This window comes from Alosa sapidissima, chromosome 19, assembly GCF_018492685.1.
Source record: "Alosa sapidissima isolate fAloSap1 chromosome 19, fAloSap1.pri, whole genome shotgun sequence".
Taxonomy (NCBI): Eukaryota; Metazoa; Chordata; class Actinopteri; order Clupeiformes; family Clupeidae; genus Alosa; species Alosa sapidissima.
The window spans coordinates 1,158,174-1,185,066 of record NC_055975.1 but is presented as its reverse complement, the minus strand read 5'-3'; the positions used below and the strand labels follow the sequence as shown (position 1 = coordinate 1,185,066).

At 41.5% G+C, this 26,893-nt stretch overlaps 1 protein-coding gene across 1 annotated transcript in view; it reads left to right on the top strand.

Moving 5' to 3' along the window:
* Window positions 1–26,692, top strand: part of qkia (QKI, KH domain containing, RNA binding a) — a 93,441-nt gene extending 66,749 nt beyond the window's left edge. Inside the window, exons 6-10 of the mRNA XM_042073126.1 lie at window positions 9,949–10,036; window positions 12,875–13,330; window positions 17,273–17,347; window positions 25,969–26,016; window positions 26,387–26,692. Of these exons, the coding sequence (XP_041929060.1) occupies window positions 9,949–10,036; window positions 12,875–13,330; window positions 17,273–17,347; window positions 25,969–26,016; window positions 26,387–26,463 (744 nt within the window). The 3' untranslated portion in view covers window positions 26,464–26,692. The remainder of the gene's footprint in view (window positions 1–9,948; window positions 10,037–12,874; window positions 13,331–17,272; window positions 17,348–25,968; window positions 26,017–26,386) is intronic.
* The last annotated feature ends 201 nt before the right edge of the window (window positions 26,693–26,893 follow it).

Below are 26,893 nucleotides of genomic sequence, written 5' to 3'. Positions count from 1 at the left end.
CACTCGTGCGCCGCAATTGTAACAACACCCAGCTGAGCTTGCAAAGTTTGAAGAAGCTAGCAACCAGGCCAACACTCAGGGCTGGATGTAGGGCTACAAAGAAAGCGCTAATAGGCTAGTGAGTTTTTCTATGCAGCAAACGCTGTGCTTTACCATTGGCCTACTGCGTGGAATTTACTAAGCTGTCATTAGGCTACGTAAACATCGCTCATCACCGCCCGTCACTGCCGCTAATTGCGTGCCCACAGCTGAACCACAAGCCTGCTGAACGGAGATAAACGACTGCGATATTAAAAATAATCAAAGATGTCAACAAGCAGCGACATACAGTAGCCCTAGTAGTTCTACTCCACTGAAAAAAAAAATACTCTAACTATTTACTGCACGTAGACTGCGGCTATGCCTTAAAATACCCTAGTCTAGCAGATTGAGAAGTGGATGTCGTGAAAGTGAACAAACGATAGCCTATTAGAAAGGCAAACAAACGTTAAAGTTGCTTTTGACATAGTAGCCTACAATGAAGAAAACTGATGCTCTGAATACTGAATCAGTCGTCTCTGAAAGTTTCTATAGCCTAATTGATGCATTTAACCGGAATTTGGATTTAATTTTTTCACCGCAAAACAGACGTGCACTGTTTTCATATGGTGGAGCACTTCTCCCCTGTGTTTGCGTGATAGCCTAGGCTGCTACCACTTTTCCCTCGCCCTCCCATAAATTCATCAATGCATATGAAAATATGTTACATGGTAGTATGTTCAAATGTATCATGAAAATTGTTCTTAAATCTTTAGTTGGATATTGGATGTGAGAAGCATAAAATGGGTGTTCCATAACTTAACTTAATCCATAATTTGATAGCCTACTGCATCTGAAGTTAGACTTGAAAAAGAATCTGTCTGCTCACCGGTTCCATTTTTTTTTTTTAACAGCCATTTCATCATTGATAAGTTGATTACACGTCTATATTAACATGTTCTATCAAAGAAATGATAGAAAGTAACTATTTGTGTGTGTGCTGTAAAATGGTTAGAAGAAATGAAATCGGAATCGGCTAAAATCGGTATCGGCCCAGAAAATTGCAATCGGTGCATCTCTATTCAATACTAATGTGTTTATTTATCATGTGCTCTCAATCGCTTCCCCTTTTTCTCAGACTCTCACTCCCTCACACACACGCAACCTGCCTCGTCTCTTTTCTGTGTGTATGTGTGAGTGATGGGGTGTGTGTGTGTGTGTGGTGAGCTGGCAGGCAGGGGTTTTTCCTCCAGATGCTGGTGTCTGGTTCGGGGCACGTAGGGGAGGGGATGTGGGATCAGTGTGGTCTGAAGGCGGGCACAGCTGGCCGTGTCCAACCCCGCCTGTCTGTTTACCAGTCTCGTTCTCCTCTCCTCCTTTTAACCTCCACTCCTCCTCTCGTCTTCTCCTCCCCCTCTTCTTGGCTAGCATATTCCTTCTTTTTTTTTTCATGTTTCCATGCAGTTTTTCCCTCTCACTGGCAGTCACCCTTTCCTAACCTCTAACGACTCCTCTAGGTTTTGTTTTGTATTACTCCTCTTGTCCCTCTCTCTCTCCCCTTTCCTTCCCTTCCCTTCTCTGCCATTTTCTGCCTTCCTCTCTTCCTCCCAGCCCTCCTCTCTGTGTTGTTGCTGGTGTCTTCTCATTAGACACACACACACACACACACACACACACACACACACACACACACACATGCAGGGACATAGGGTATGGCCTGTGATGCCTGTGTCTACTACTATTTACCTACTATGCTGGTAATTGGCCTGTTTTGGCCATCCTCCTTCAGCTTTACTAACCTCCCCCTCTCTCCCCTTCTTATGTCTTCTCTCTCTCTCTCTCTCTCTCTCTCTCTCTCTCTCTCTCTCTCTCTCTCTCTCTCTCTCTCTCTCTCCATCTGTGTGTGACTGGCAGCTGGACCAGTGGAGTAAAGCGTGCCTGAGCCAGAAACAGGCCACCAGAGGAAAGAAGATTGTCTTCTTCTCTCCTCCACTTCCCCCCTTCCCTCTCTCTGTCCTTTTCTCCCCGTGTTTTTCTCTTGTTCTCCAAGCACATCTCTGTTTAAAACAGCAGCAACACCATAACCACACACACAAAGACCCCCCTGCCATGTCTACACCTTCGCCTGACTAGTGCCATTGTGGGCATGGGCACTGCCGTGATGGTTCCCAGCATCACCTGGACAGGCACCGTGGCATTGTTTATCGTACCCGCAGAGGGGGGTGGGGGAAGGGATTGAGTCAAGGCATGGGTGTGAGGAAGACGAGACAGCTGAGCGACTCGGTGGCACTGGTGTGGCACCTGGGTGGCATTTCAGTGGCAGGCTGGCCCTGTCGTAATGTCAGATTAAGTTTCATTAAGTCCATCAGAAAAGAAAATACACAACGGCTGGGGGAGACAGGTTTGACAGCTGCTAATTGTTCCTGTCCTCTTTCTCCCTGGTGATGGAGGTGGGGGGTGAGTGTGAATAAGAAAGAGAAGGTAGAGGACCGAGATGGGAGAGAGGTATAGATGGAGTTCGGGGGGGGGGATTGGCCAGCTGGCAACGTCTTGCTGCTGCAATGTATTGTGAATTTTGGCCTGGGCTCACTGTGTGTTCCACGTCCATATGCTGCGTCCAGAGGAATCCATATGCCACCCACTGATAAACTCCTGTCTTGAAGTAGTTTGAATGTGCACCACCATCTGCGTGTGTGTCTGAGTGTGAGAAAGTTTAGGAAAATGAGCAGAAGTGTATGTAAGGGAGGGTGAGAGAGGGGGAAGACTTGTTATGACCCCATTGGTAGGTTCAGCGAAGCATCTATCTCAGTCCACACACACACACACACACACACACACACACACAGCCCCCACCACCATCACCATCCCCAATGATTGTTTTACTGCTTCACTGATTTCACAAATAGGCCTCATTGATTGAATCTAATATATCTGTGGATAGAGCTGGTTTATTGAGTGGCTTTACTGGTAGCTGCTGTGTGTGTGCACATGTGTGATTTTGTCAGAGGAAGCCTGGAAAGGAAACTTTTTCTTCTCCCTGCTGTTTCTTCGTCATCTCCTGGTCTTAAATCATGGAACTCGTGGTTCTCTTGGGATGTTCTGCTCGTTGCTCTTCCCGTAACGCGGTTCCAGCCTTGTTTTTCCTCATCCCCTGAGTTCCACAGCCAATCGTGCTGCCCTGACACATTACAGCAGCTTCTCAGAAATCCCCCAAAATACCCCTTTCCTCCCTCCCTCACAAACACACACACACACACACACACACACACACACACTCTCTCTCTCTCTCTCCTTCTCCCATGCATAGACAAGGACACATGCGCGCACATACACACCATGAGAGTGTTGACAGTAAAAAATGTACACAAGTCCCCACCATCAACCTGTCACGAGGCTTTCTGCTTAATCCCAGTCGGGCATCCATTAAACCCTAGTTGCTAACCTCAGGCTGACCTGGAGTCTGCTAAAATCCTCTGGCCTCAGGGGGCAGCTGTGGCACATGCAGCAGAATCCTGAAGTTATTCAGGTGTAAATACCCACAGTGACCTGGGTTAGATTCCATTTCCCAATCCCACTATCCCACGCACTTATTGTTCATCTTCACTGTCCTGTCACAGGACAAGGCAAAAAGCCTTAACACAGGCAGGCAGATGGGTGGGGTGGGAGGGTTTACATGAACACACACTGTCGTTCCTCTGTGGAGGAGAACAGGAGGGAGAGGAATGGACAGTGAAGTAAAGACTAAACACCTCACCCCTTTGGTTGAGTAGACATCCAGAGTGAGCAGGGAGGAGGGCAAGATTCTGGGGAGAGAGGAGCAGATGTAGTTCTTCACTGGAGAACAAAGAGAGAAAGGGGAAAACGCTCTCCTTCCATTTCCTGTTTTCCTCCTTTTCTGTCCCTCTTGATGTGTAGAGGGTGGAGAAAAGAGAGAGGAATGAAGGGGGTAAAAAGCTTTTTTTTTTCTCTGTTCTTGTGTTTCTTCTCTCATTTTGCTCCTCGAGTTGAGGGTGATCCTGTTGACCACAGATGTAATGAGACCGGGGCTGCTAGAAGTATGGGCTTGGTGTTCACCCGGTCTTTCACCCGTCAGTCACGTATCAGTCTTTCCTCTACTTGTTATCCTTCTCTCATCTCCTCCCCCTACTCTTTCCTCTCCTCTCTCCTCTCATTTCTCATCGGTGCGGTCCTTCACCCTGCCTCCTTTCTCTGTGCTGCCCCTGCTGTTGATGGGCGTCCAGCTACAGCCCCTCTGCCCCCCCCCCCCCCCCCCCCCACACACACACACACACACACACACACACACACACACACACACACACACACAGCATGTGTGCTTCCATCATGAGAACAGCACTTGCATGCAGAATAGACAAGCAGCTTCTATTCTACCATGGTGGCTACCAACTTGGCCATGGCTGGACTATAACAGGCTCCCAGCCTCTCTCTCTCTCTCACACACAAACACACACACACACACAGAGAAGGGAAAAGGAGATGGACTTGCAAAGACACACTCTTATCTCAGCTGCTCACACACATACGCACGCGCACACCATGTTTGTCCTCTTTTCTCCGCCTTTGTCTTGTCGGAGCATCAGCCAAGCTTTGCTTTCAGCCAGCCGACTCTCCAGAGAGAATACGTGTGTGTGTGTGTCTGAGAAGTTTGCTTGTGAGGACGTTCAGCATTGGGAGTTGATTAAAGCGCTGTTGGCGGGATGACTAGAGTGTGAAGGTCTTCCATTCGCCTGGTGAAACACAAGCTGATTTGTTTGTCTGTGTGCAGACACACAAATGCATATGTCCATGTCAGCTGTGGGGGTAAAATGTACCCTATAGGCTAAATCAGCTAGCCAAACTTTTTTATGGTAACTCACATTTCACATCTTCTCTGCAAACTCTTTTTAGATAGAGAGAGGGACAGAACAGAAGTGTGTGTGTTTGTGTGTGTTACTCTTGTTTCTCCGCAAAGCATGACTCAGAGTGTTTTGGCAGAGGAAAGGGTGACTCATTAAGTGTGCTTGCACTTATTGTTCTTCTTAAGTTTTATTTTTCCCGTCTCCCTAATTTTTTGTCAGCTCTAGCACCTAGGCCCTTTGAGACAGAGACACCGTTCCAACTTTAAAATGTCAGGTCAGTACCGGTGGCAGTTGGTCGCGAAGATGACGTCAGGTGGGCGTGTCGTTTGTCCGCCCGCCATATTGGATTGAACAGAAAGTGAAACTAAATTTTCACAGGTCACAAATTTGGTCCGAACGCCACGAAACTTGACATACATTATCCTTGGACCAAGCCTCACAAAAGTTACCAGAAGGATGTTTGATTTTCGAAAGCGTTTGCCCGTCACAGCCAAGCAAAATCGGCAGCGAAGCTCTGAAACAGGAAGTCGTCCATATCTCAGGAACACTGTCACATATCGATACCAAATTTTGTATTTGAACTTGGGACTCCAATGTGAGGGTGCATAAGCTAAAGAAAAAATTCCAAAAGTTTCCAGCATTTGGCAAACCACCCACCCATATTTGGTAATTATCACCTTCCACATTTGCAGTTGTACTGGTACATCTATCACAACGCCTTCCAAGTATGAACAATGTCTCCGGGTAACCTTGCCCAATCATGAAATCCTTGCTCTGCCATGGGATAGTATGGACTTACGAACTGAAATGGTAAGGAGAACATTAGCTATTTATTGCTGACGTAGTACAGTTATTTTCACATTGACGGTATTCAAATTAAAATTTTCATTATTGTTAAATATCATGATGGGAGAGTATTATTAAAAATGTTACAAGTATGCAAATGCATATGTTTACCGGCATTTAGGTTTTACTGTGTTATTTTGTTGTAAAGACATGCAAGGCATTCTGGGCCGTAATGAACAGTGGTCGGCAGCACTCCATAGGCTACTTATTAATATGAATAGTTGTTTCTGTAAACCTAGGGACAATAAACAGCTATCTCTGTTACAAAAACGAGCTGGTAATCGCTCATTGAAGAGGGAACTATGATAAAAAGATTGTTTTCCTAAAAGCATGGAGTTGACGAAAGAATAAGCAAGCAATGTCACGTTAATGTTAAATAGCCTACATCTGAACGCTAGGTGGCAACATTGTATTACATTTCACTAGTGTACTTGAAATACGGTGTGAGCTTCACAAGTAAGGAAGCTGCAAATATTATGTAATTTATCATGGGAAATTATTGGAAATGTTATTTCTTGTTTATTCTAATTGCAAACCACACACATCCATTCGTAATCACACGTACACTTTTAATACCTTGAAAAGACTTTCATTTCGTTTATTTGATGTTGCCTAGCAACGCAGCCTTCAGAGCAAATATTCTAGAACAGAGCTTCAGAGAGACACGTTTTGAGTTTGTGGCCAAGTACCTAAAATATCGGTTTCCATGTGCATGTGCTTCCTTTATGAAAGTAAGTGTTTTATAGAGTTACAGACATAATGAGTCATGTTGTAGTGGTCCACATAAATGTGCCCCTTCTGTTATTAGAATGCTAAGCGGAGATTTAACATCATTCATTTCTTGTGTGGCTAGAAGCTAGCTAGCTATGTCATAGGGAGGAGATGTTGCTGTAACGTTATGGGATTTATGTTGCTTAGCGTAATGCCATGGTCATTTGATATGAGATTCTTGTACTCGTAACTTTAGAACTCCTTTTTTTTTTTTACTAAGAGTAATTCAGGAAGCATTTTAGCCCTAAAAGTAGCGCCTGAGTCTGTGACAGCTTAAACGAGGACTCCTAATAAGACCGATTCACAAACAATGTTTCATGGTGGCATTTCACGTCGCGATGTTTTGAAATGCGTCTAACAATCACAATTTTGCATTGTAGGCCTAACTAAGGGATGCAGTAACAACAACAACCAAAACTAGCCTACTCATTGTTTACATGTACATTAAATGTAACGTTTCATTGTGAATCAAATTAAAAGATTCTCCTCTTTGCAAACGTTAGCATAGGCATATGGTGACAGATTAATTTAATAATGTTGCTGCGTTAATCACGGTAAGCGCGAATGAAGTGGCCACTTCTTAATGGGACTCACTGTATGGAAGTAGGCTAAGTAAAATAGAGATGTTTAAAATAAGATAAAGTTAGGATATGCCCGCTTGACAACGGCAGAGATAACTGGCCTTTGGCCATAGCAACCATCCATTTAGAACGACTGGCCTTTATAGCAACCAAGGATCTTAGCTGTGATTCATGTAGCTACAGTATGCATGCAATGTGATGCAAAGTATAGAAAGGTGATTAAATATACAGACAGGTCAAGAAATATAGTGCAATGTAAACAGTAGTATACAGTTGATTTACAGAAGGTGGTTTAGAGTAATATGAATTAAATATAAATATGTGCAGTGTATTAGCAGTGTATTAGCATCTCATACAATAAGTAGAATCATGTATGTAGATGTAGCAGTAACATTATAATAGTAGAAATAATAATATAGATATATGCAGTGTATTAACAGAATATAATAAAACAGAAAAAATATGGATATTCAATATGACAAATATATAACAGATATGTACATAACATACAGCTATGTGCAGTGTGGAAACAGTGTCATTGTAGTGCAGAAACAACATTATAAGAGTAGTAAGAATAAGTCTATGTGCAGGATGAATAGTATAAAGATCAGTAGAATAACTATGTATAAATGTAATTACAGTAGGCCTATGTACATTTGTAAATAAATAGAAAACTATGGGTGAGAGGGATAAATTAATTTTATTTAATCGTAAAAGTAAATTGCATTCAATTAAATTGCCATTAAAAATCTTTCCAGTAGGCTTTAATATCACGCAAAAAGTACAACCAAAGCTGAGCTTGATCAACTAGAACGTCTAAAGAACCAGAACTTGAGTGTAGTTTTTTGCTGGGTCCCAGGCCATGTTGGTCTGAGGGGAAATGAGAAAGCGGACAGTGCTGCTAAGCAAGCCCTCAATGAAGAAGTCACAGAATGTCAAATCCCTGCCCCAGACCTTAAACCTATACTGAACTCTTACATCTCAGATAAGTGGCAATCTGAATGGGATTAATGTACCAACAACAAGCAAGGAATGTGAATTTTGGCACATTTTCATGATCCACTGGGTTGTTATGGGCCACACAAAATACGGTGTTGTTAAAATTACTCCTATTGTGGCTATTAGAGACATGCGTTCATGAGTATCCAGCTACATTCAATGAGTTAAGTAAAATACATTCACACACACAAAAAAAACATCACTAATGTTGTGGACATTCCTTTATTCTGAGATACATCAATAGGCTCTCAAAACAATCCCAAACAGACATAAGGTCTTTATAGAGCAAATCCATATAGATTATTTGTCAAATAAACCAGTAAAACAGAATTAGGGGATGGAATATATTCACACTCATAGCTCATATTTTTTAAATAAATCAGTGAAAAAGTATCCTGACAAACAAGCAGCATTTTAATGCCTTAGTCTTATTTCATAATTTCACCTGTTACCTGATAGCCCAGTTTGAGAGGTGCAAGACGCGTGACATTATTTATTTTTGCAGCCAATCACTGCTGTTGTTTTATTTTATTGATTTGATTTTAGTCATAGAAGCTAAATTCGAAGGCAGGCCACAGGTAAAATCCAACGAACCGCATTCACCCCGCAAGGCAATAGTTGAATAGAGCTTTTGAGGTATTGCCACTGCTCCAACACTGAAAGGCACTGTTAGAATGCTTGGATCAAGCCAGGTTCAGCATAGCGTATGTCACTGTCTGCTCACGTTGGTGACCGGAACCAGGGCAAGCACACTTTCGCAGTTCCCGCCGGAAATGCAGTCTAGTTCATCTTCAAGTTCTCTCTCACACACACACACACACACACACACACACACACACACACACACACACACACACACACACACACACACACACTCTCACACACACACACTGTATTAGGCTAAAGTTTATCTAATGGTGTGTTTGCCTGGACTGAAGGAGACATTGCGTTTCCCATACACACTACTGTGTGATAGATAGATATGTGTGTGTGTTTGTGTCTGTGTGTGACCATTGTGGTAGACGAGCCTTTGAGACTTCAATCTCTGTATACCCTGCATTGTTTACAGAGAGGGATGGTATTTTGAAAAATAAAAAAGACGAGAGAAAGGGGGAGGAGGGTGGCCGCTGAGTGTTGACAGCACAGCCAGAACACAGCACACAGGGACCAAAACAAAAACAAAGTGGACAACCTTGAAGAGTGTGTGTTGTCTGCAGGTTGGTTGAGGCCAGCTGTGTGTGTGTGTTTGTGTGAGTGCAGACAGCTTGAGTTTCAGTTCCCTTGGCCAAACACACTTCCAGTAGTCCCCACGGCCAGCCCGTCGCGTTTCCATGGCTACGAAACAGTTAGTGGCCAGAGGGAAAAAAACAAGCAAAGTGGGTGGATGTGTTTGTAATTGTGTGTTTGGGAGGAGGGGGACATAGACATAAATTGCTTCCCATGAATAATTCTACTTCCCTAATTTGGCAGTAATGACAGTTGGTGTGTGCGTGCGTGCATGTGTTTATTTATCCAAACATTAATTGACAGGAACGGTATTACCAGGGCTGTATTACGGTGTATTTTGATTGTGCACGTGGGAACATGAAGAATTAAAATGATTATCCACTTTTATGGCTCTGGTTGAATATATATTTAATAATGTTCATTCCTCCCTGTGTGTGTGTGTGTGTGTGTGTGTGTGTGTGTGTGTGTGTGTGTGTGTGTCTTCTATCCAATGACTCTGCTAGTTCATGCAGTGTGTGACTTACACATTTTCCATACTGTGTGTCTAAGCGCTAGTAGTGGGACAGACCAGGACATTCTGGTCCTGTTTCTTCTGCAGTCTGTAAGCCTGAGCTGAGTACTGACCGTGTGTGTGTGTTTTGTTACAGGCGGAAGGGGAGGACAACCTGAAGAAGATGCAGCTGATGGAGCTGGCTATTCTTAACGGAACATACAGAGACACCAACATCAAAACACGTAAGAGAGACACACTTACACACGCGCCCAATATCGAAAGGGTTATAATAAGGGGTGTAAAGATTCACTGATATGTGCCGGTAAACGATTTAAACGTTAAAGATGTGAGTGCATCGACATGCAAACCCTGGTCAATGCCCTGATTTTAAAATGACAAATCGGTTGTACGGTAATAAGCAAAGCTGCAGCAGAAGGATAACATTACAAATTATGTTACTTTCAAAATCATAAGACAGATCCTGATTCGCTAACGCATCAACAGAGTGTCCGGTAGCCTTCTCCAATTGGGGGAATTAGTGTCACTGCTTCAGTGGCAACAAACTTGAATTTCCCCTTGGGGATCAATAGTATCTATCTATCTATCTATCTAACTAGATGCCGAGTTTAGTGAAACGCAGCATGGACTAATAACATGCGTGTGACGTTAATGTGTGTTGCAGTATCCTGAATGAAGTCCTATATTCAGTCGTAAGCACTAGCATTTTATGGCTGCAACAAACAGCCTCCACGTGGTAACTGCTCAGCCTCCTTCTGCATTCCCCTTTCCGCAGGAGTCTCCCCATCGATGAGGTGCACGTCTGAAAGTTATAAATATTGCCTACCTGTCATTGTTGATGTGACGAACTTACTTCTCATATTTGTGTGTTAGTAGCCTCCTTATTTATGAAAGGTAATCCAGATACCCTTTCCCCCTGGCACTCGAAATTTAGCAAAGGCTACAGCTACACCACAGAGTTTTAAACTATTGTGATTGGCTCAGCAGCTAAGTAGAAGGGTGACATGAATGTATAGATCTCTATTAATTGGCCTAGTGATTTAGTTCTTGAATTTCCCCTGGGGATCAATAAAGTATCTATCTATCTATCTATCTATCTATCTATCTATCTATCTATCTATCTATCTATCTATCTATCTATCTATCTATCTATCTATCTATCTATCTATCTATCTATCTATCTATCTATCTATCTATCTATCTATCTATCTATCTATCTATCTATCTATCTATCTATCTATCTATCTATCTATCTAGAGACATTTTGCCAAGTTCTTAATGTCAAAATGTTTTTCAGTCTTTCAATCCAGTCAATCACATCTTTGTGTCTTTTGGAGAAATTGTAAACCCAATGACATGCCATTGTCATTTTTCTCACTCCATAAAGTAACAAAAATAACTCCCCTGTCTTATAGCCTACCCATTTAATAATTATTTCTATAATTGGATACTGTAGAATGGAAAATAAGATTTAAATTAAACAAATGTTAAGAACTTTAGGGGTCCTATTACATCGTATTGCATCCAAATAAGTCAAGTCAAGTCAAGTTTATTTATATAGCACATTTCATACACAGAGGTCATTCAATGTGCTTTACATAAACAAAACCAAACGATAATAACAAATAAAAGCATAGAAGGGCAATATAGTCAAAGAATAGTTAAAAGGTAAAGATCATAATAAAAGGAAAACATAAAAAATAATCCGAATCGGTTTGAATCGCACCGAATCATTCTGTATTAAAACGTATCGTTTCTGAATTTTTTCATAGCTTATGCATCTAGATACGTATCAAATTGTCTCTTATAAGGGAGAGATGCGCGCCTCTAGTTATAATCTTTGTGAATGACATCACACACAGTTTTTGGACCATATTCATAGATGCCAACTATGTCACTTTAACACACACAAACACACACACACACACTCACTCACTGGGAGGGAGACACACACACACACACACACACATTGCTCTGTGCTCTGAGAGTGCCCTCTGCTGAATCACATTTGCAACTCTGCATGATAATAGTCTGCACCATTGCTCAACTGTGGCTATTATGCTAATTCCCCCACACTCACACACACACACACAGGTTTGTGTGTGTGTGTGTGGATGTGGGGGTCTCGGTGTCTGTAGATGTGAATAACTGTAGTTATGTCAGACTGTGTTGTATCCCCCACCCAAAGCACTCCAGTGTTCTACACCCCCCTTCTCCTTCAACCACCGAATGCTTACTGTCATTTGAATGATTTTTATGCACTTGATTTCACATCCATCTTTTTTTTTTTTTTTTTTTTTTTTTTTTAAATGTCCTGAAAATCTTAAATGGTGCCACTGTCATGCGGGCCTATGTACTTTTACATTTACCTGTCAGGCTCTGATCTTTGAGCCCACAAGTAAATGCCCTACCCCACCCCATGGCCATTGGCTCTATTTCAGATGTCCCGATATGATCATAGCATTTTTTCTGATCATTTTTGAGCTGTAGTATGTGTAGTTACCATGGTGATTAATGTGCGAAAATGTGGTGTTTTGCATCTGGTGATCAATGCTTTTTTGTTTTCGTTTTGGTTGTGGGTTTTAGCAATTTCTGTTCTGTTTGTTTTGTTGCTGTAGATGTTGTGGCTTGTATGTGGTGCAGCGTTGATCATTGCATGGACTAATTTTCTTTTTTGTTTTGCCTTCTCTTTTCCCCCTGCTCTTCCCCCTCTTTTCTTGCTATATTCTGCCTTAAATTTCTCACCTGTGATTGTCACCCTTTACACACACACACACACACACACACACACACACACCTACCTGCACAACCTGCTTCATCTTCAATTTGTCATTCTGCTGTGTACACACACACTGTTGTTTGTCATTTCTCTGGATTGCTGCTTCCTCTTTTTGTGGCTGTCCTTTTCTTTTCTCTCCCCCTCTCCCTCCTCCTGTCACCCTCTCTCCTTCCTTCTCTGCCTTCCTCTCTTCTACGCTCTCTATCTCTCTCTCTCTCTCTCCCCCCCTCCCCCCCTTCTCTCCCCCTCTCTCCCACTCTTTCTCTCTCTCCATCTCTCTTAGCTCCCCTTGCATTCTCTCTTGCAGCGGCGGCAGCGGCGGCCCAGGGCCCTCGCCTCATCGCGGCGCCCCCAGGCCAAGTGCTGCCCCCATCAGCCCTGCGTCCTCCGCCCTCACCAGCCGGCGCCCCCCCAATCATGAACCTCATCCGGCCCACGCAGATGACTGCAGCCATGCTGCCTAACGGCACCCCGACCCTGGTGCCCCCTGGCCCTGATGCGGGCATCATCTACACCACCTCCCCCTACGACTACCCGTACACGCTGGCACCCACCTCACTGCTGGAGTACCCCATGGAGCCTGGCGGCATGCTAGGTAAGCGGCCGTGGGGGCTGGGCTTTGGCTTTGGTGCGCCAGGGGCCTACCCTGCTCATCAGCAGGACGGCGGTCTCCTGTACACGGGCGGGGCGGGCCTGCTGGACGTTGCGGGGGTCAGTGCCCAGCAGGAGGCACTCAAAGGTAAATACACCCTGTCCAGCTGAGGCCGGACTTACTGGGGGGGAAGGTTTGGGGTTAACATGCAACACACACACACACACACACACACAGACACAGACACACACACACACACACACACACACACGAGAGAGAGGGGCGTGACAATGTGACTGAGCTCTCAGACAGAAGGAGTTGGTCCTCCAAAGGGATCATGAGGGGAGACACTGGCTGCTTTAGGGAACATGGCAAGGAATATGGTTCTGTGCTAGAACAGTTAGAGAACATGAACATGACAATGGTTAGCCTCTCTGTGTTGGAACAGTTATCCAGAGTGCAGCTGCTTTTATTTTTCTTTAATTAAAGAACAGGAATATGCTTTCTGTCCATTCTATTATTCTTGATGCCTGTCTCACACACATACATTCTGAGAAGAGGGCACACATTCGTTGTGACAATGATGTGCTTGTGTGTGCGGTGCATTAAGTTTTTTGTTCTTTCATGCTCCTACTTGGGGCAGGTCTCTCTTGTCTGCTGGTGGATTCCCTTCAGACGCCTCTTTCTCTTCTTTTCTCACTGTCTCTCTTTTATTCCTTCCTTTCTCCCTCCCTCAGTCTTTTCCTTACTTTTTCTATCATCTTTGCTCTTTTTGTCTGTTTATTTTTCTTTCTCGCTTTCTGTTCCCTCCTCCTCTCTGTCCCTCACTCTCCATCTTTCCCTTTCCACATCATCCCTCTCTAAGCATCGCTCCCTCACTCGCTCCCTCACACTCTATCTCCTTTATTCATTCTCTCCTTCTTCCTCCCTCACTCCCACCATGCTGCCGGCAGTAATGGTTGTATGGCAGGCAGGGAGGCAGAGGCAGCAATGGTCTCTTTCCCCTGAGGGGCTTCTTCATTAAATTCTTCCAGCATTTCCCCTGCCTCTCCCTCCTCTTAGTCTCACCCTGCCTGCTGAACCCCCTCAAAGTGTCTAGTGCATGAACTAAAGCTATCGTGTGGTGTGTGGAAGCATTGAGCTTAGGATCTTGCTCGTGGAATAAAATTAGAATTCAGTTTTTTGCACTGGACATTGGAACGGTCAAAATTACATTTGTTTGCCATATAAGCTTTGTAAATAAATTACACAGGGCAGATAACAGCGTAGGAAGAGAGGTGGCAACTACTAGACACCAAAGGGATATTTCACAAAACCTAGATAGCAGGCCAGACATCAAAGTCAAAGTCTGCTTTATTGTCAATTTCTTCACATGTCAAGACATACAAAGAGATCGAAATTGCGTTTCCTACTATCCCACGGTGGAGACAAGACATATTTTACCAATTAGGTCCACAGACAAACATAACATTCAAGTAAAGAATATAAAAAGTAGAAATAAGAAGGCACATACAATGACGAAATAAGAGCAGCAAAATTTGGTAGAAATTGTGCAATTGTGCATACAGTAGACAGTCAATATAATAGTGCAAAAGTCAGCCCAATAAATGGCTGAGGTAGTTTTGTTTGACCTAAGTATGCAAGTGGCATAGTGGTGCAAGTTATGTAAGAGCAGCAGAAGTGTGTTCAGAAGTGTTCGGGACAACAGGACAACAACAACAAGTTGCAAGTGTACAAGTGGAGTAGTGCAAGGCAGCCATTTTGGGTCTAAAAGTCCAGGATGTTATGTAGCTGAGGGTGGAGGGGGGAGAGAGTTCAGGATCCTAACAGCCTGGTGTATGAAGCTGTTGGTGAGTCTGGTGGTGCGGGAGCGCAGGCTTCTGTACCTCTTCCCAGAGAGTGAGAGAGAGACATAGTTCATTCTAATGTTAATGCTATTGTTTTATTAGTTCAGCCAGCTGTCACTCCGATCACACCTGTATTTTAAAGAACTTTATTCCACGTACCTATGGCAACAGGGTTAAACAGATATGGAAGTGTATTTTCTTTGGAATTGGCTAAACAACTGCATTTAAAAACTTTGTTTACAAGAAAGATGTGTTTGCTGCACTTTGCTGCACACAGTTCAATGCACTAATTTAAGTTTAATTTCATTGCTGGTTACACTTCTGGAAGTTGTAAAATAGGAAGTTTGGAAACAAGCGTCAATGGGATCTTTCTAGACAGACCCGCTGAGCAAATTCATGTATTAACATGTTTTTCTGGGTTCACCCAGGCTAATAGAGAATGTGAGTGCATAGAGAATAGCTAGAGAATATGAGGCTTTGCAAAATCTCAACCAGTCAGGTCATTCATTACCAGACGGCAATTTGTAGTCAGTAGTGGCTTCTCTTGTCTAAGAGCTTTCCCTCTGAGTGTCACGGTGTGTGTTTGTACACGTACCTTATGATTCATTTACGGATCGTATTGATCTAGCGTCCTCTCCCACACCCCTATATAACATATTTTCAGGCCGTATTTAGAGGGCCTCATCTCCACCACCACTTATTCTGTGGGCATAGCAGGCTCCTCAAACAGTCTGGAATCTCCAGGACATGTGTGGTAGAGAGCTGAGTGTGGGCGAAAGCAACTACCAGCAAATGCTGTCAACAGTCACTCCACTTCTGCCTGGCACACAGTGACACACACTCAAGCAAGCACATGTACATGCACACATAAACACGCTTACATATTCTTGTGCACTTACTTAACCGACTTATATATGCATGGCTACACACACAATTATACACAAACTGAAATGTGCACTCACATTAGCATATGCATGGCTCAGATGCGTATACTCGCAAACTCTAACACATTCGCTGACAGGAAGCAACACACATTCACACTTACACTCATACTGACACATGTACACAGACACACTCTCTCTGCTACTCAGTGCTAATAGTTAGAAATCTGATGTAACATCTGAGTGCATTACACAACATAGAAACCCTGGCAACAAGAATAAAAATGAAGGGGGTACTCTAAACATCTGAGAAATAAATTCCTACTCTTTGGTCATCTCCAAATGAGTTTCACAGATGCATCCCATCTATTCACCACCATACACACACATACACTGCAAAAGGGGTTTGTGACCATGGTAACAAGCACTTTGTGTAGGCCCACAGCCATCAGGCAGAAGAAAAAAAATTCAGACTTTTTATTTTCAGTCTTAAATAGATGTTAGCTTTTCCCTGGTTAGTTCTGAGACTCTTTAGATGAAACAAAGCAATGCTTGCCATCCGGTAGACAGGCATTAGGATCACTGCTAAACATTTCATGCACACACACACACATTGATGCTTAATGCTAGTCACGGGACCATCAGGTACCACATAGCATGAAGTGTCTCCCCATCCCATGTCTGATCCAGCAGTCTCACAAGCCTCTCTTTGTGTGCATCTCAGTACTGTGGAATTTTATAATCTCTAAGTTATGAATTTATATAAGAGGAAAAAAAGTTTTAATAAGAAAAAGAAAAATTTATTTTTTTCAATGCCTTTTTTTCTAATAATTGTCTATACAATGTCAATATGTGTATTAGTAGTGTATATTATGTACATGAATATAGATGTGTAGATCTATGTGAAGGTGATGTGTGGAGATATGTAATTGTTAACTGTAAATGTGTTTATATATAAATTACAGGTGCATCTCAAACACATTTTTTTCCTGTGACCTTATTTCAAAAACTGAAACTTTCATATATAATCTAGATTCATTACACATAGTTAAACATTCCAAGCCTTTTGTTTGTTTTAATTATAGTTTACAGCTCAAGGAAATCAAAAATCTATCTCAAAATATTACAGTAAAGAATGTATAATAAATTAATGTTGACCTGAGAAGAGCTCTGATCAGCTAATTAAGGCAAAATACCAGCAGTGGAACTTTTTCAATTTTTCAGTCTGGGCAGGGCAATGAACTTTTCCACTATATAGATGCACCTGTATATATATATATATATAATATACTGTGAAGAAACCTGAATTTTCCCTCCTCGAAGTGAGCTGTGTCTAACCTTGTGGACCTGTCACAATCTAGGTGCAATGGCAACTAAAGTGAGACGGCATGATACGCGAGTCCATCCTTACCAAAGGATTGTGACCGCTGACAGAGGTTAGTTGTAGACCCTTTAAGACTTGTTTTTCATGTTCTCTGAGCCCAGGTGCTGAGCCGACTCTGGAGTGGATTTGGAGCGAATGTGGCCCGAGTTTTGGCCGGATCTGTTCCACTCTGTTACAGAGTCGCCCTTAGTCTGGGCTGTGATGTTGCTTTTGGCTTAGTGAGGATAATACCCACTAATGCTTACCCTTCCCACAGCACCTGCATCACTTTCTCTCTCTTACACGCACACACACACACACACACAGGCAATTGCACTCTCTCTATCTCATCAAATATACTCTTCCACACACATGTGTGTGCCAGTCTGACGCACTAGTCTCACATGCTGTCATACATATAGACACACACACACACACACACACACACACTCACACATACACACACACACACTATTTATATGCTCTTATTTGCTGTGGTATATACCTATGTTTACAAATGCAGTGACTCATGTGTAGCAATCATAATCAGTACTCTGTCATGAGTTATCAATATGTTCAGGGTTCCGTCTGTTTAAGGGAGGGTTTTCTATTGTTAGCCCCCCCCTTATATGTCAGGACGTGTAGGACAGGGGGCTATGCCACCTCAGTACCTCGGCCCTCATTTGTTACATTCCCATAACGTGAGATTAAGTCCCGATGCAGGTCAAACATTCACATTTTCTGTGAATCATATCTCTGCTCTACTCAGGAGGGCTAGATACTGAGGACTAGAACACTACAGGAAATACAGAGCAAACCAATATTTGGAGTCCATTATTATTAGTAGTAGTAGTAGTATTTTTAATACTATTTTTTTTCTTCCTCACATATCTTGATGTTCGCATTGTCCTCGTTGAGTCTGTCGTCTATCCATTTTTATATAAATGTCAGTTCCACACTGAAACATAGTTTACATTTTTTTGTCTCTAAAAGGACACACATATTCTCCAGCATACTGGAATTTTTGTTTTTGTTACGTATTTCAGTTGTACACAAGGTACTGTCATATATTTTTTTTTATATACATGGACATTTTTATAGCGACTGTATTTATGGCTCCTGTACATAATCCTGGAAAATAAAGATACAGAACTGAACTCAAAGTGATTTCATTTATTTATTGCACAATTGAGTTTCAGTTAAGTTCTCCTTTTTTTAAACCACTACTTACACTATCCATAACTTGCATTTTCAACCCGAGACACTAAAACATTAATAGTCATTTTATTATTCTCTGTTGGTTTTTGCTTCATTTAGTGTTTTCTGTTTGTCTCATCTTCACGGCTTCTTGTTTGTTGGGGTAGCGGGGTCACATTAGTGCTGCTTTTAACGCCATAATAACGTCTAGAGTCAGACTGGGGCGCGGTGGCCTGATCATGACGTCAAACCAAAACAGCATGTCATGATTTCTTAACCAGATACAGCCAGGGTGGGGGTTTCCTAAAGGGGGTGGGAGCTGGGGATAGATGATGGGATTTGGGTTTAGGGAGTAGGGGTGAGAGATTGCATTCATTTTACTGTTAAAATGATGTCATTCCAGTCTCTTTCTGCTGACACTAATATCCTTTCTATTCTTTTTTTCCTTTTTGTTTTTTTTGTTTGTTTTTTGTTTGTTTCTAACCACCTAGCCGCCACCGGCAACTAACACATGACCTCTGAACTCTTCACCCAATGACGAGCCGCCCTGCCCCAAGCCCCGCCCCAAGCCTGCCTGCTGACGTGTTAACTGGTAATTGCCTTTGTTGCTAGCCTCTCGGATGCTGGGAGGGAAGGCGCCTGCCCGTACAGTTATCCTAACATTGTTTCTGTTTTTATTTTTTTATCATTATTTTTTCTATGTAAAGAAACACAAAAGACTACCAACAACCCAGATTATAACAACAACTACAACACACTACACAATCCAGCTTTATGGTTGTGTAATTTATTTTGCTTTTGACTCTTTGTTCTGTTCTGTTTAGTTGTGTTTGAATCACCCTTATTTTGTTTAGTTTTTTTTGTGTGTGTGCGCGGTTCTTTCTTTTTCTTTTGGAAATCATTGAAAATTGGGTGGACGCATGCACGGTTCCCCAAGAATCTGCACTGAATTAAAAAGCAATAAAGCATCCCGTCCCCATGTTTCCTAGACTGGACACACAATTAGAGACACACACATATGTATACACAGAAACAGTTACATCTTAAACCCTGATTGGTAATCTCACTCACACTTTACTTGGTTGAAGCTGAAGGGGGAGGCTCTCTTACAGTAAACATGATCTCATCCAGAATTTGTATGTGAATTCCACAGAACAATTCACCCCCTCACCTTTCTCTCTCTTTTAAGAGGTCTGAAAGGGGGACAAAAAACACAAAAGAAAAAGAAGGAAGGAACTCACACTCACACCAAATCTGTTGATTTGTGTTCCCTTTGATTTTCCCCTCTCTTTTTCTGTATTATTTTTATTCTATTTCATTTCATTTTTTTTTTTTTTTAATTTCTTCCCCCTTTCTGACTTTTATCGAAAATGTGCTGACACATACTGGGTGTGCCTTTGAACAGCTGTTTTTTTGTTTTGTTCTAAAAAAAAGCATGGCTATACTGATGGACTGCAAATGGAGCTTCTCACTTTTTTTCTTTTCCTCTCGTTTTCTTTTTTTTTACTTGATTCCTCATTTTATTTTGTTCCATTTCATTTCTTCATTGTCACTGGCCTCACTGACTAGTTGTAGCCAGGCAGTGTAAGGGCAAGAGAATGAGCTATAGAGGAAGATAGAAGAAGAACTTCTTGTTGAGGAGTGGGTGGGGTTAATCTATGGTTTTCTTTTTTGTGAAGGGGGAGTGGCCAGGGTCAAGATCTATGCCTACAGCATTTTGATTGAGGTGGGAGAAGTTTGAGCTGTGCATGAGGGAGTAGATGATGTAGCTAATAACACTTCCTCCTAACCTTGGCCCCATAATCAGTGCCTGATCTAATAGACAAAAAAAAAAAAACATCCACAAGCCTAAATAGCAAAATGGAGAAAAAAAAGTATTGTGTGCGTATATAGCCAAAGGGTTTCTAGTTTATAAATATACGTAAATGCATATATATATATATATATATATATATATATATATATATATATATATATATATATATATATATATATATATATATATATATATAAATAAAGTTGTGTCCACAGCTTCTTGATAGTCAGTCTCAAACTAAAGGCAGATTAAATTCTGGTTTGCCATCAGGATGAGTATAGATTACTGAACACTAAACAGGACTGTTAATCTGCAGGGTCCGATGGGGTGGGATAAGGGATTTGGGAGGCACTGCCCGACAAGTGATTTGTACATAACATAACTTTTTATTTTTTATCTGAATTTCCCCCTCTATTTGTTGCTATTTCACAACTTGCCAAAAATAATTAAGTCATTGAAAATCACCTCTTTGAGTTGCATCTTACCATCAAAGTTTGTTTGTTGAAGGGAAGCTTAAACTGCCTCCTTGAGACATTTCCAATCAAAGTATTTCTCCTTTTTCTTTTATTTTCATTTTAACTCATGTCTGCTCTCACTATTTCTTTAGCCCTTTCCCAGCATGCACCACTCCATCTGTTCCGAGCTAGCCTATCCATAATGTGTCTCGCACACCTCAGCACGCCAGTACTTAAGCTACTGTGCCCACCCATGTTATGTTGAACTCTCAAGAAAAAACATAGGATGCGAAAGCCATGCCTGCCTGTTCCAATTGCTTTATACATACCTGTTATATTAATATAAATATATACAAATGTAGATATGTCATTACATATGAAAATACAGAGGAGGAGAAAAATTAGATACTTTTACAGGGTGCTGGAGAAGAAAATATATTTTTGCCAATTTTAGCTTTTTATACTTGCAGTTACAAAAAACATAAAATAAATAAAAAGGAAAAAAAATGGGTTCGAAATGATGGGGTTGAAGATGCTTTGTATCTCTGGATAGTATTGGCTAGAAAAATAATGACCAAAATAGTCATACCGGGGAATGTCACGAAAATCAGTGGGAGTGGGGAAAGAGAGAAAGGAGAGAGAGAGGGATGCATGTAAGAGGGGAAACTCGAGAGACAAAGTGCCTTACTAAGGGTGGTTTTCCTTTTTTCCCCCAAGTGTTACTGTTCTGTTGAGTAATTTCCAGCACGGGCTAGGAAAGGCTCAGAGAGGAGTGTGCGTGTGTGTGCACGCATGTGCTCGCGTCAGCCACCGACCGTCTACGAGTTTATTCTATGCAAACAGACGAGCTGTCATTTGACCAGCTGACTATGTGCCATGGTTTGTCTTCCCAAGTTTGAGCTGTTCTCTTTTCTTCCTTTGTTTTTTTCTGATCCCTCTTTCAGCCATGCGAACAATATATAGGGAGACATTTTTGTCTCATTTTGGGTTTTGATTGTTTATTGTATGTATTTTTTTTTGTCATTTTGACTTTGATGACGATCTCTCGTTGTCTTTATATCTCTGGTTACTGTGACTATGTCGAGAACAAACTGCCAATAGCAATGCAGAAGGCTGCCAGGTGTAGTTTTTAAAGGGGGGGCGGGATGAAGTCAGTTATCTGTGGGGGGTTGGGGGTTCGTGGAAGGGGATGGATACACAGGGAAATAGACTGGATAAACCTGGTTGTTTCATATACTGAGAACACATTTGCTCTCTTTTTCAACATTTGTGCCGAAATAGCATATAAGCTGAAAGCATTTTGTTTTAGGTTTTTTTTTTTTTTATTCATTTGCTCTTTCAAGAAAGCAATTATATGATGTTGGTTCAAATTAAAGTCTGCACTAGATGAGCTGGTTAATAGAGAAAAAAAACCTAAACCAGGTTGGAAATCTTAAGTTTTTAAAGCCAATTTTTATCAGTGCCAAATGTTCAGGGCATTGTGCCCATTTTACTGACAAAGACTATGGTAATTTAGTAGCTGAAGGCATCTGATACCTGACCACCCCTGTTCTTGGTATGTGGAACCACCATGGGTATGTGGTAGACTAGAAGACTGGAGCGACAAACTGCGTTCCCCCTGGCAGCAGCTTCTGTCCTGGCTTTGCTTTTTATCTCTTTATCCCCAATCACTGTCTTTTACATGCTGTTACACACAAAGGTCAATGCATATGTTGTTCAGTGTTAGGTGTTCTATTGAAAAAATATTGAAATAAAAATATATAAGTATATAAATATTAAAAACAAAGAAATGCAATACGAGAAAGGAGCTCGAGAAGACAACTCAGAATATGACAGTATTATGAGAATTTCCCTCTGCAATGTTTCAACATGCTGTGTCCTTGTACAAGGTTGGGTTAGTCCATCTGATGTGTAGAGAACTTCAGTACTCTTCTTGGCCTGCCTACTACATGTATAATAATGTAATTTACAACCATTGTTACAGGTTTATAATGTATTTTTCTAACTTCATTTTATATGTATATTCTAAATCTTTTTTTTCTGACTCCTCTTTTTTTGGATGAAGCCCACTACAACTTTTTTTTTTTACGCCCCCCCCCCCCCCCCCCCCCCCCCCATCTTCTCTTCCAGTATTCTTCTCCATCTCAGAGTCTGCCTCTTTGGGAGTTTTGCCTTTCCTAGAATTACTTTTTGTTGTTTGTTTTGTTTTCTTGCCAATTCCTAGCTTGTTTAACTCATTAGCAATTTGATTAGTTTTCTTTGTCATAAGTATTTTTACATGCTTGCATTTAGTTTTCATGGTGTATGCATTATTTTTTCTTATTAACCCCTTGGCATTTATTTTAATAAAACATTCTTAGTAAGAATTTTACTAACTTTTGCTGAAATGTTTATTTTTGTCTTGTGTTGTTAACCAATTTAATGAATGTACTACCTTGGTCTGGATCACGGACTAACACAATTAAAACTGACCACACTTGCAGAAATGACGTCACTATATACAGTTCTCAAACTCACTCACTCACTCACTCACTCACTCACTCACTCACTCACTCACTCACACACACACACACACACACACACACACACACAGTTTAACTGGAACGTGCACAAGCCAAAAATTACACACTCACAAACACGCTGTCCTGTGTTGCTAGTCACACTCCTCAATCTGAGGTTCAAACACTGCTGTCATGTCTGTCTTGCTGCGCATCACACACCCCTGTGCGGTGCTCCTGGTGTGTGAGTGAGTGTGTGTGATGTGTGTTTGTGTGTATGTATGTGTTTGTTTGTTGGGAGAGGGGGCATTCTGTTGTGCTGTCAGAGAATCTGAGTGCTGCTTTTAAAAAAGAAAAGACAAGACAAAAACACAACTGGAAGAAAGAAGGGAGTCTGTTGGCTTTGATCTGCCAAAGGGTGCAGTGCTTCTCAATGCCAGGGTCTGCTGCCTCATCCGCTAGCTTCTGTCAGATTCATAAGCTTAATACTCCCACTTTGGCCGGGGGGGGGGAGGAACAGTGTTTTTATACCAGCGCTGGTGGGACTATAGTAACAATGCCAGTCTCGTATTTTATTGTTTTTCCATGTGGTTTGGATCTGCTGTTTTAGTCTGTGTTCATTCAGCATGCCACAAAGAAGACTTAGAATAGTGATCAATTCTCCATTTTGTAGTTACCTCTAGCAGCAGCTTTTGGAAAAAAGTGCATATACTTTGCTGTATAATATAATTGCTGTATACTTAAGTATAGAGCATATGGACAGATTATGGGCCACAGGGCCCCTGGGCACAGACATGAAAAGGGCCCCGTGCCATCCTCAGAAAGTTATCTCAGCAATGCTAGGGGGGTCCGGGGGCTTGCCGCTCCCACCCCAAACCCACCCACGTTAAAACAATTAGATATTGATGAAATAATGATGTGGCGATTTTTGTGGAAAGAAATGGATAGATTAGAGGCTTACACATATGACATAACCATCAACAGATTTAAGGCATCTTGCTGTGAAAAAAATGGCAATTACAAAGCATGATTCACACATAGTGTGACCTGTGTTTGACTGAGGGGCCCCATTCAGATGATCAGGGATAGAGAACATAGTAGTGACTTCACGCAGAGTCTTGAGCTTCAAGGCCCCTGTGCCCGGTAGGCCCATTCAGTAATCCATCCCTAATAGAGCAGCATGGGCATCTGCCATAGAGTTGCTGTTCAGGAAACATTTTTGGAACAGTATATTTTGTGAGTGAACAGCTTTTTATTTTTTGTGGCTGTGGACGCACCGGCACACCTAATTTATACTAATCTTTCAGTTTTGTCCCCTTGGGTTTTGTCTTCATTGTTTTTCTCCCCTTGCATTTTAAGCTTCTTCTCTGCACTAATTACAGGTGTAATGCAACACACCAACCAAAAATTAACTTTATTAATCTGTTTTATTACACTTTAACCCTCTGAGTGGTCAGACGCACTCCATTAGAGATCCAAGATAACATTTTATGCTCAAGTAATCAATTTACTGTTGTATATATCATTTCTAAAGCTATTTGTGAAAAGTCAAAAACATAATATTTTTGCCCTCCACTTCTTATTCTATTTGTATTTTTGCAGACCTTTCAAGGCATTTTTATATAATTGAATGTGAGGTGCTAGCTTTGTTTGCATGGTTGTGTACTACTTATTATTATTATTATTATTATTATTATTAGTATTATTACTACAACCAGTTGGCACTGTGTCTCTGTGCTGCCATGCTGCCAAAAAAACACACACAAGTGCCTTTTCTGTAGGACACAGCAGTTGTAAATTTTACTTCTACTTCACAAAAGTGCCCAGTGAAGATTTTGTTCATGTCCCCAAACTGTCTTGAAATGCACTGAAAGGATCTGGCACACTGGAGATATTGTGACTCGCTGTTGCTCTTTCAACAGAACTGGAACATTTTGACCAAAAATTTTTTTTTTTTTTTACTTTCTAAATGATCATGCATTACTATAAAAGTAACGTGAATTGATGATGGGTTGGATCATACCCTTAAATTCCATTTGTCTAATATCCAGCTCTTTAACTGGACCAGTATATGCTGAAAATGGCTGCCATTTCCCCACCTTAAAAAACTCCAAGTGAAAAGTGGATAAATCCAGCGGCATACGTTCCCATCTCAATAACAGGCCTCCCTCAAAGAAACTTAACCCTACCTGTCGACATACATTCCTCACTGGACTGCTAATAGAAAAGCTAACACTAACAGTCAGGGTGGTCTCTGCTTCAGGACTCAGGGGGTTAAAAACTACTACCAAAACTTAAGACCTTTCAAATCTCCCCAGGGGGTTTTTGGTTTTGTTTGTGCCGTTGTGTTTCATTTGTTTTTTCTTTGTTCAGTTTTTTTCCCTCTCTCCTCCACTGTTAGCAGTGAAAATGAGGACTGTTTGTCAAGTTCCTTGCCATTGAGATTAGGGGGCACTATATCTGATTTTTTTTGTTGTATGTGTCAGTGTTTTAATTGGTTATGTAGTATGATTTTTTTTTTGTTCTTGATGTGACCTTGTTTGATATATAAAAAACAAAGCTAGTAAAGCATCTCATGGTGGTAATTTTGTCTACATGAATACAAAATTACAAGAAAAAGAAGAAAAAAGTAAATTGTCATGTTTGCAATAAAGTCAAACATTTTTAAGAAGGCTTTGAGTGCTGTACCTCCCTGGACTAGTTTGACATGGTTTGTCCTTGATCTTAGCTCATGTCACACTTGAAATCTTGGGACACCCCACACTCTCAGCTGAAGGTAGGTAGCATTCTGCTTATGTTCAAGATATACCCTCAAAGTGCAGTCAGTTGTTTCATATCACAATAAAACCTCAAACAACATACTGGGCTCACACAGCCATTGGCTCAGGCGTTCCTTTCCACTTGTGAATGAAAAGGCATTGCTTAATCCATTTCACTCTGAAGGAGGTTGACAAATATAATATGACCTGACAGTCTATTGAATTGAAATGACTATGGCACACAGAGTTGGAAAGTTTTGTTTTCTAATAGCCCAGTTTACACAAGTCATCAGTTATCTGCTAGAGAGTCAAAAATGTGAAGGTCAGTTGCTCTCTGAGTGCTGGTATGAGTCCAAGAGGAGAATAGTGTTTATTTGATTTCATTAGTGGTTACAGGACAACTGCAGAGCTGTTACCTTTTGTCAGCCAAGACTCTGCAAGCTGCTCTATACATCTCTGGGTGAGGATGTATAGGATGTAAGTTTACCAAGTGCAGTACAAATACTTGTACCTCCAAAATGTCCCTCTGTTTGAATGCTGCTGAAACTGCTTTAGGCACTGAGGCCAAACAACAAACTCACTGATGATGGATCATCTTCCTGACGATTTCATTTGATAAAACCACAAACCAACTAAATGAATCATGCTATTTAAATGATTCTTATATGTGATTAAATATGATCTAACATTTTACTTCACAATGTGAAAAGACACTGTTATTGAGAGCTGTATTGGGTTACTGATGAAAATTTGGTTCTGAAACAGTTCTCTTATTGTGTATATGGGTCTTAACATATTAGGGCTTTTCAGCTGATCCTTTCATTGAATCTGTATGAAGTTTTAAAACCAGATAAGTGGTTCAGAGGATACTTTAGGACCACCATCAGTCACCTG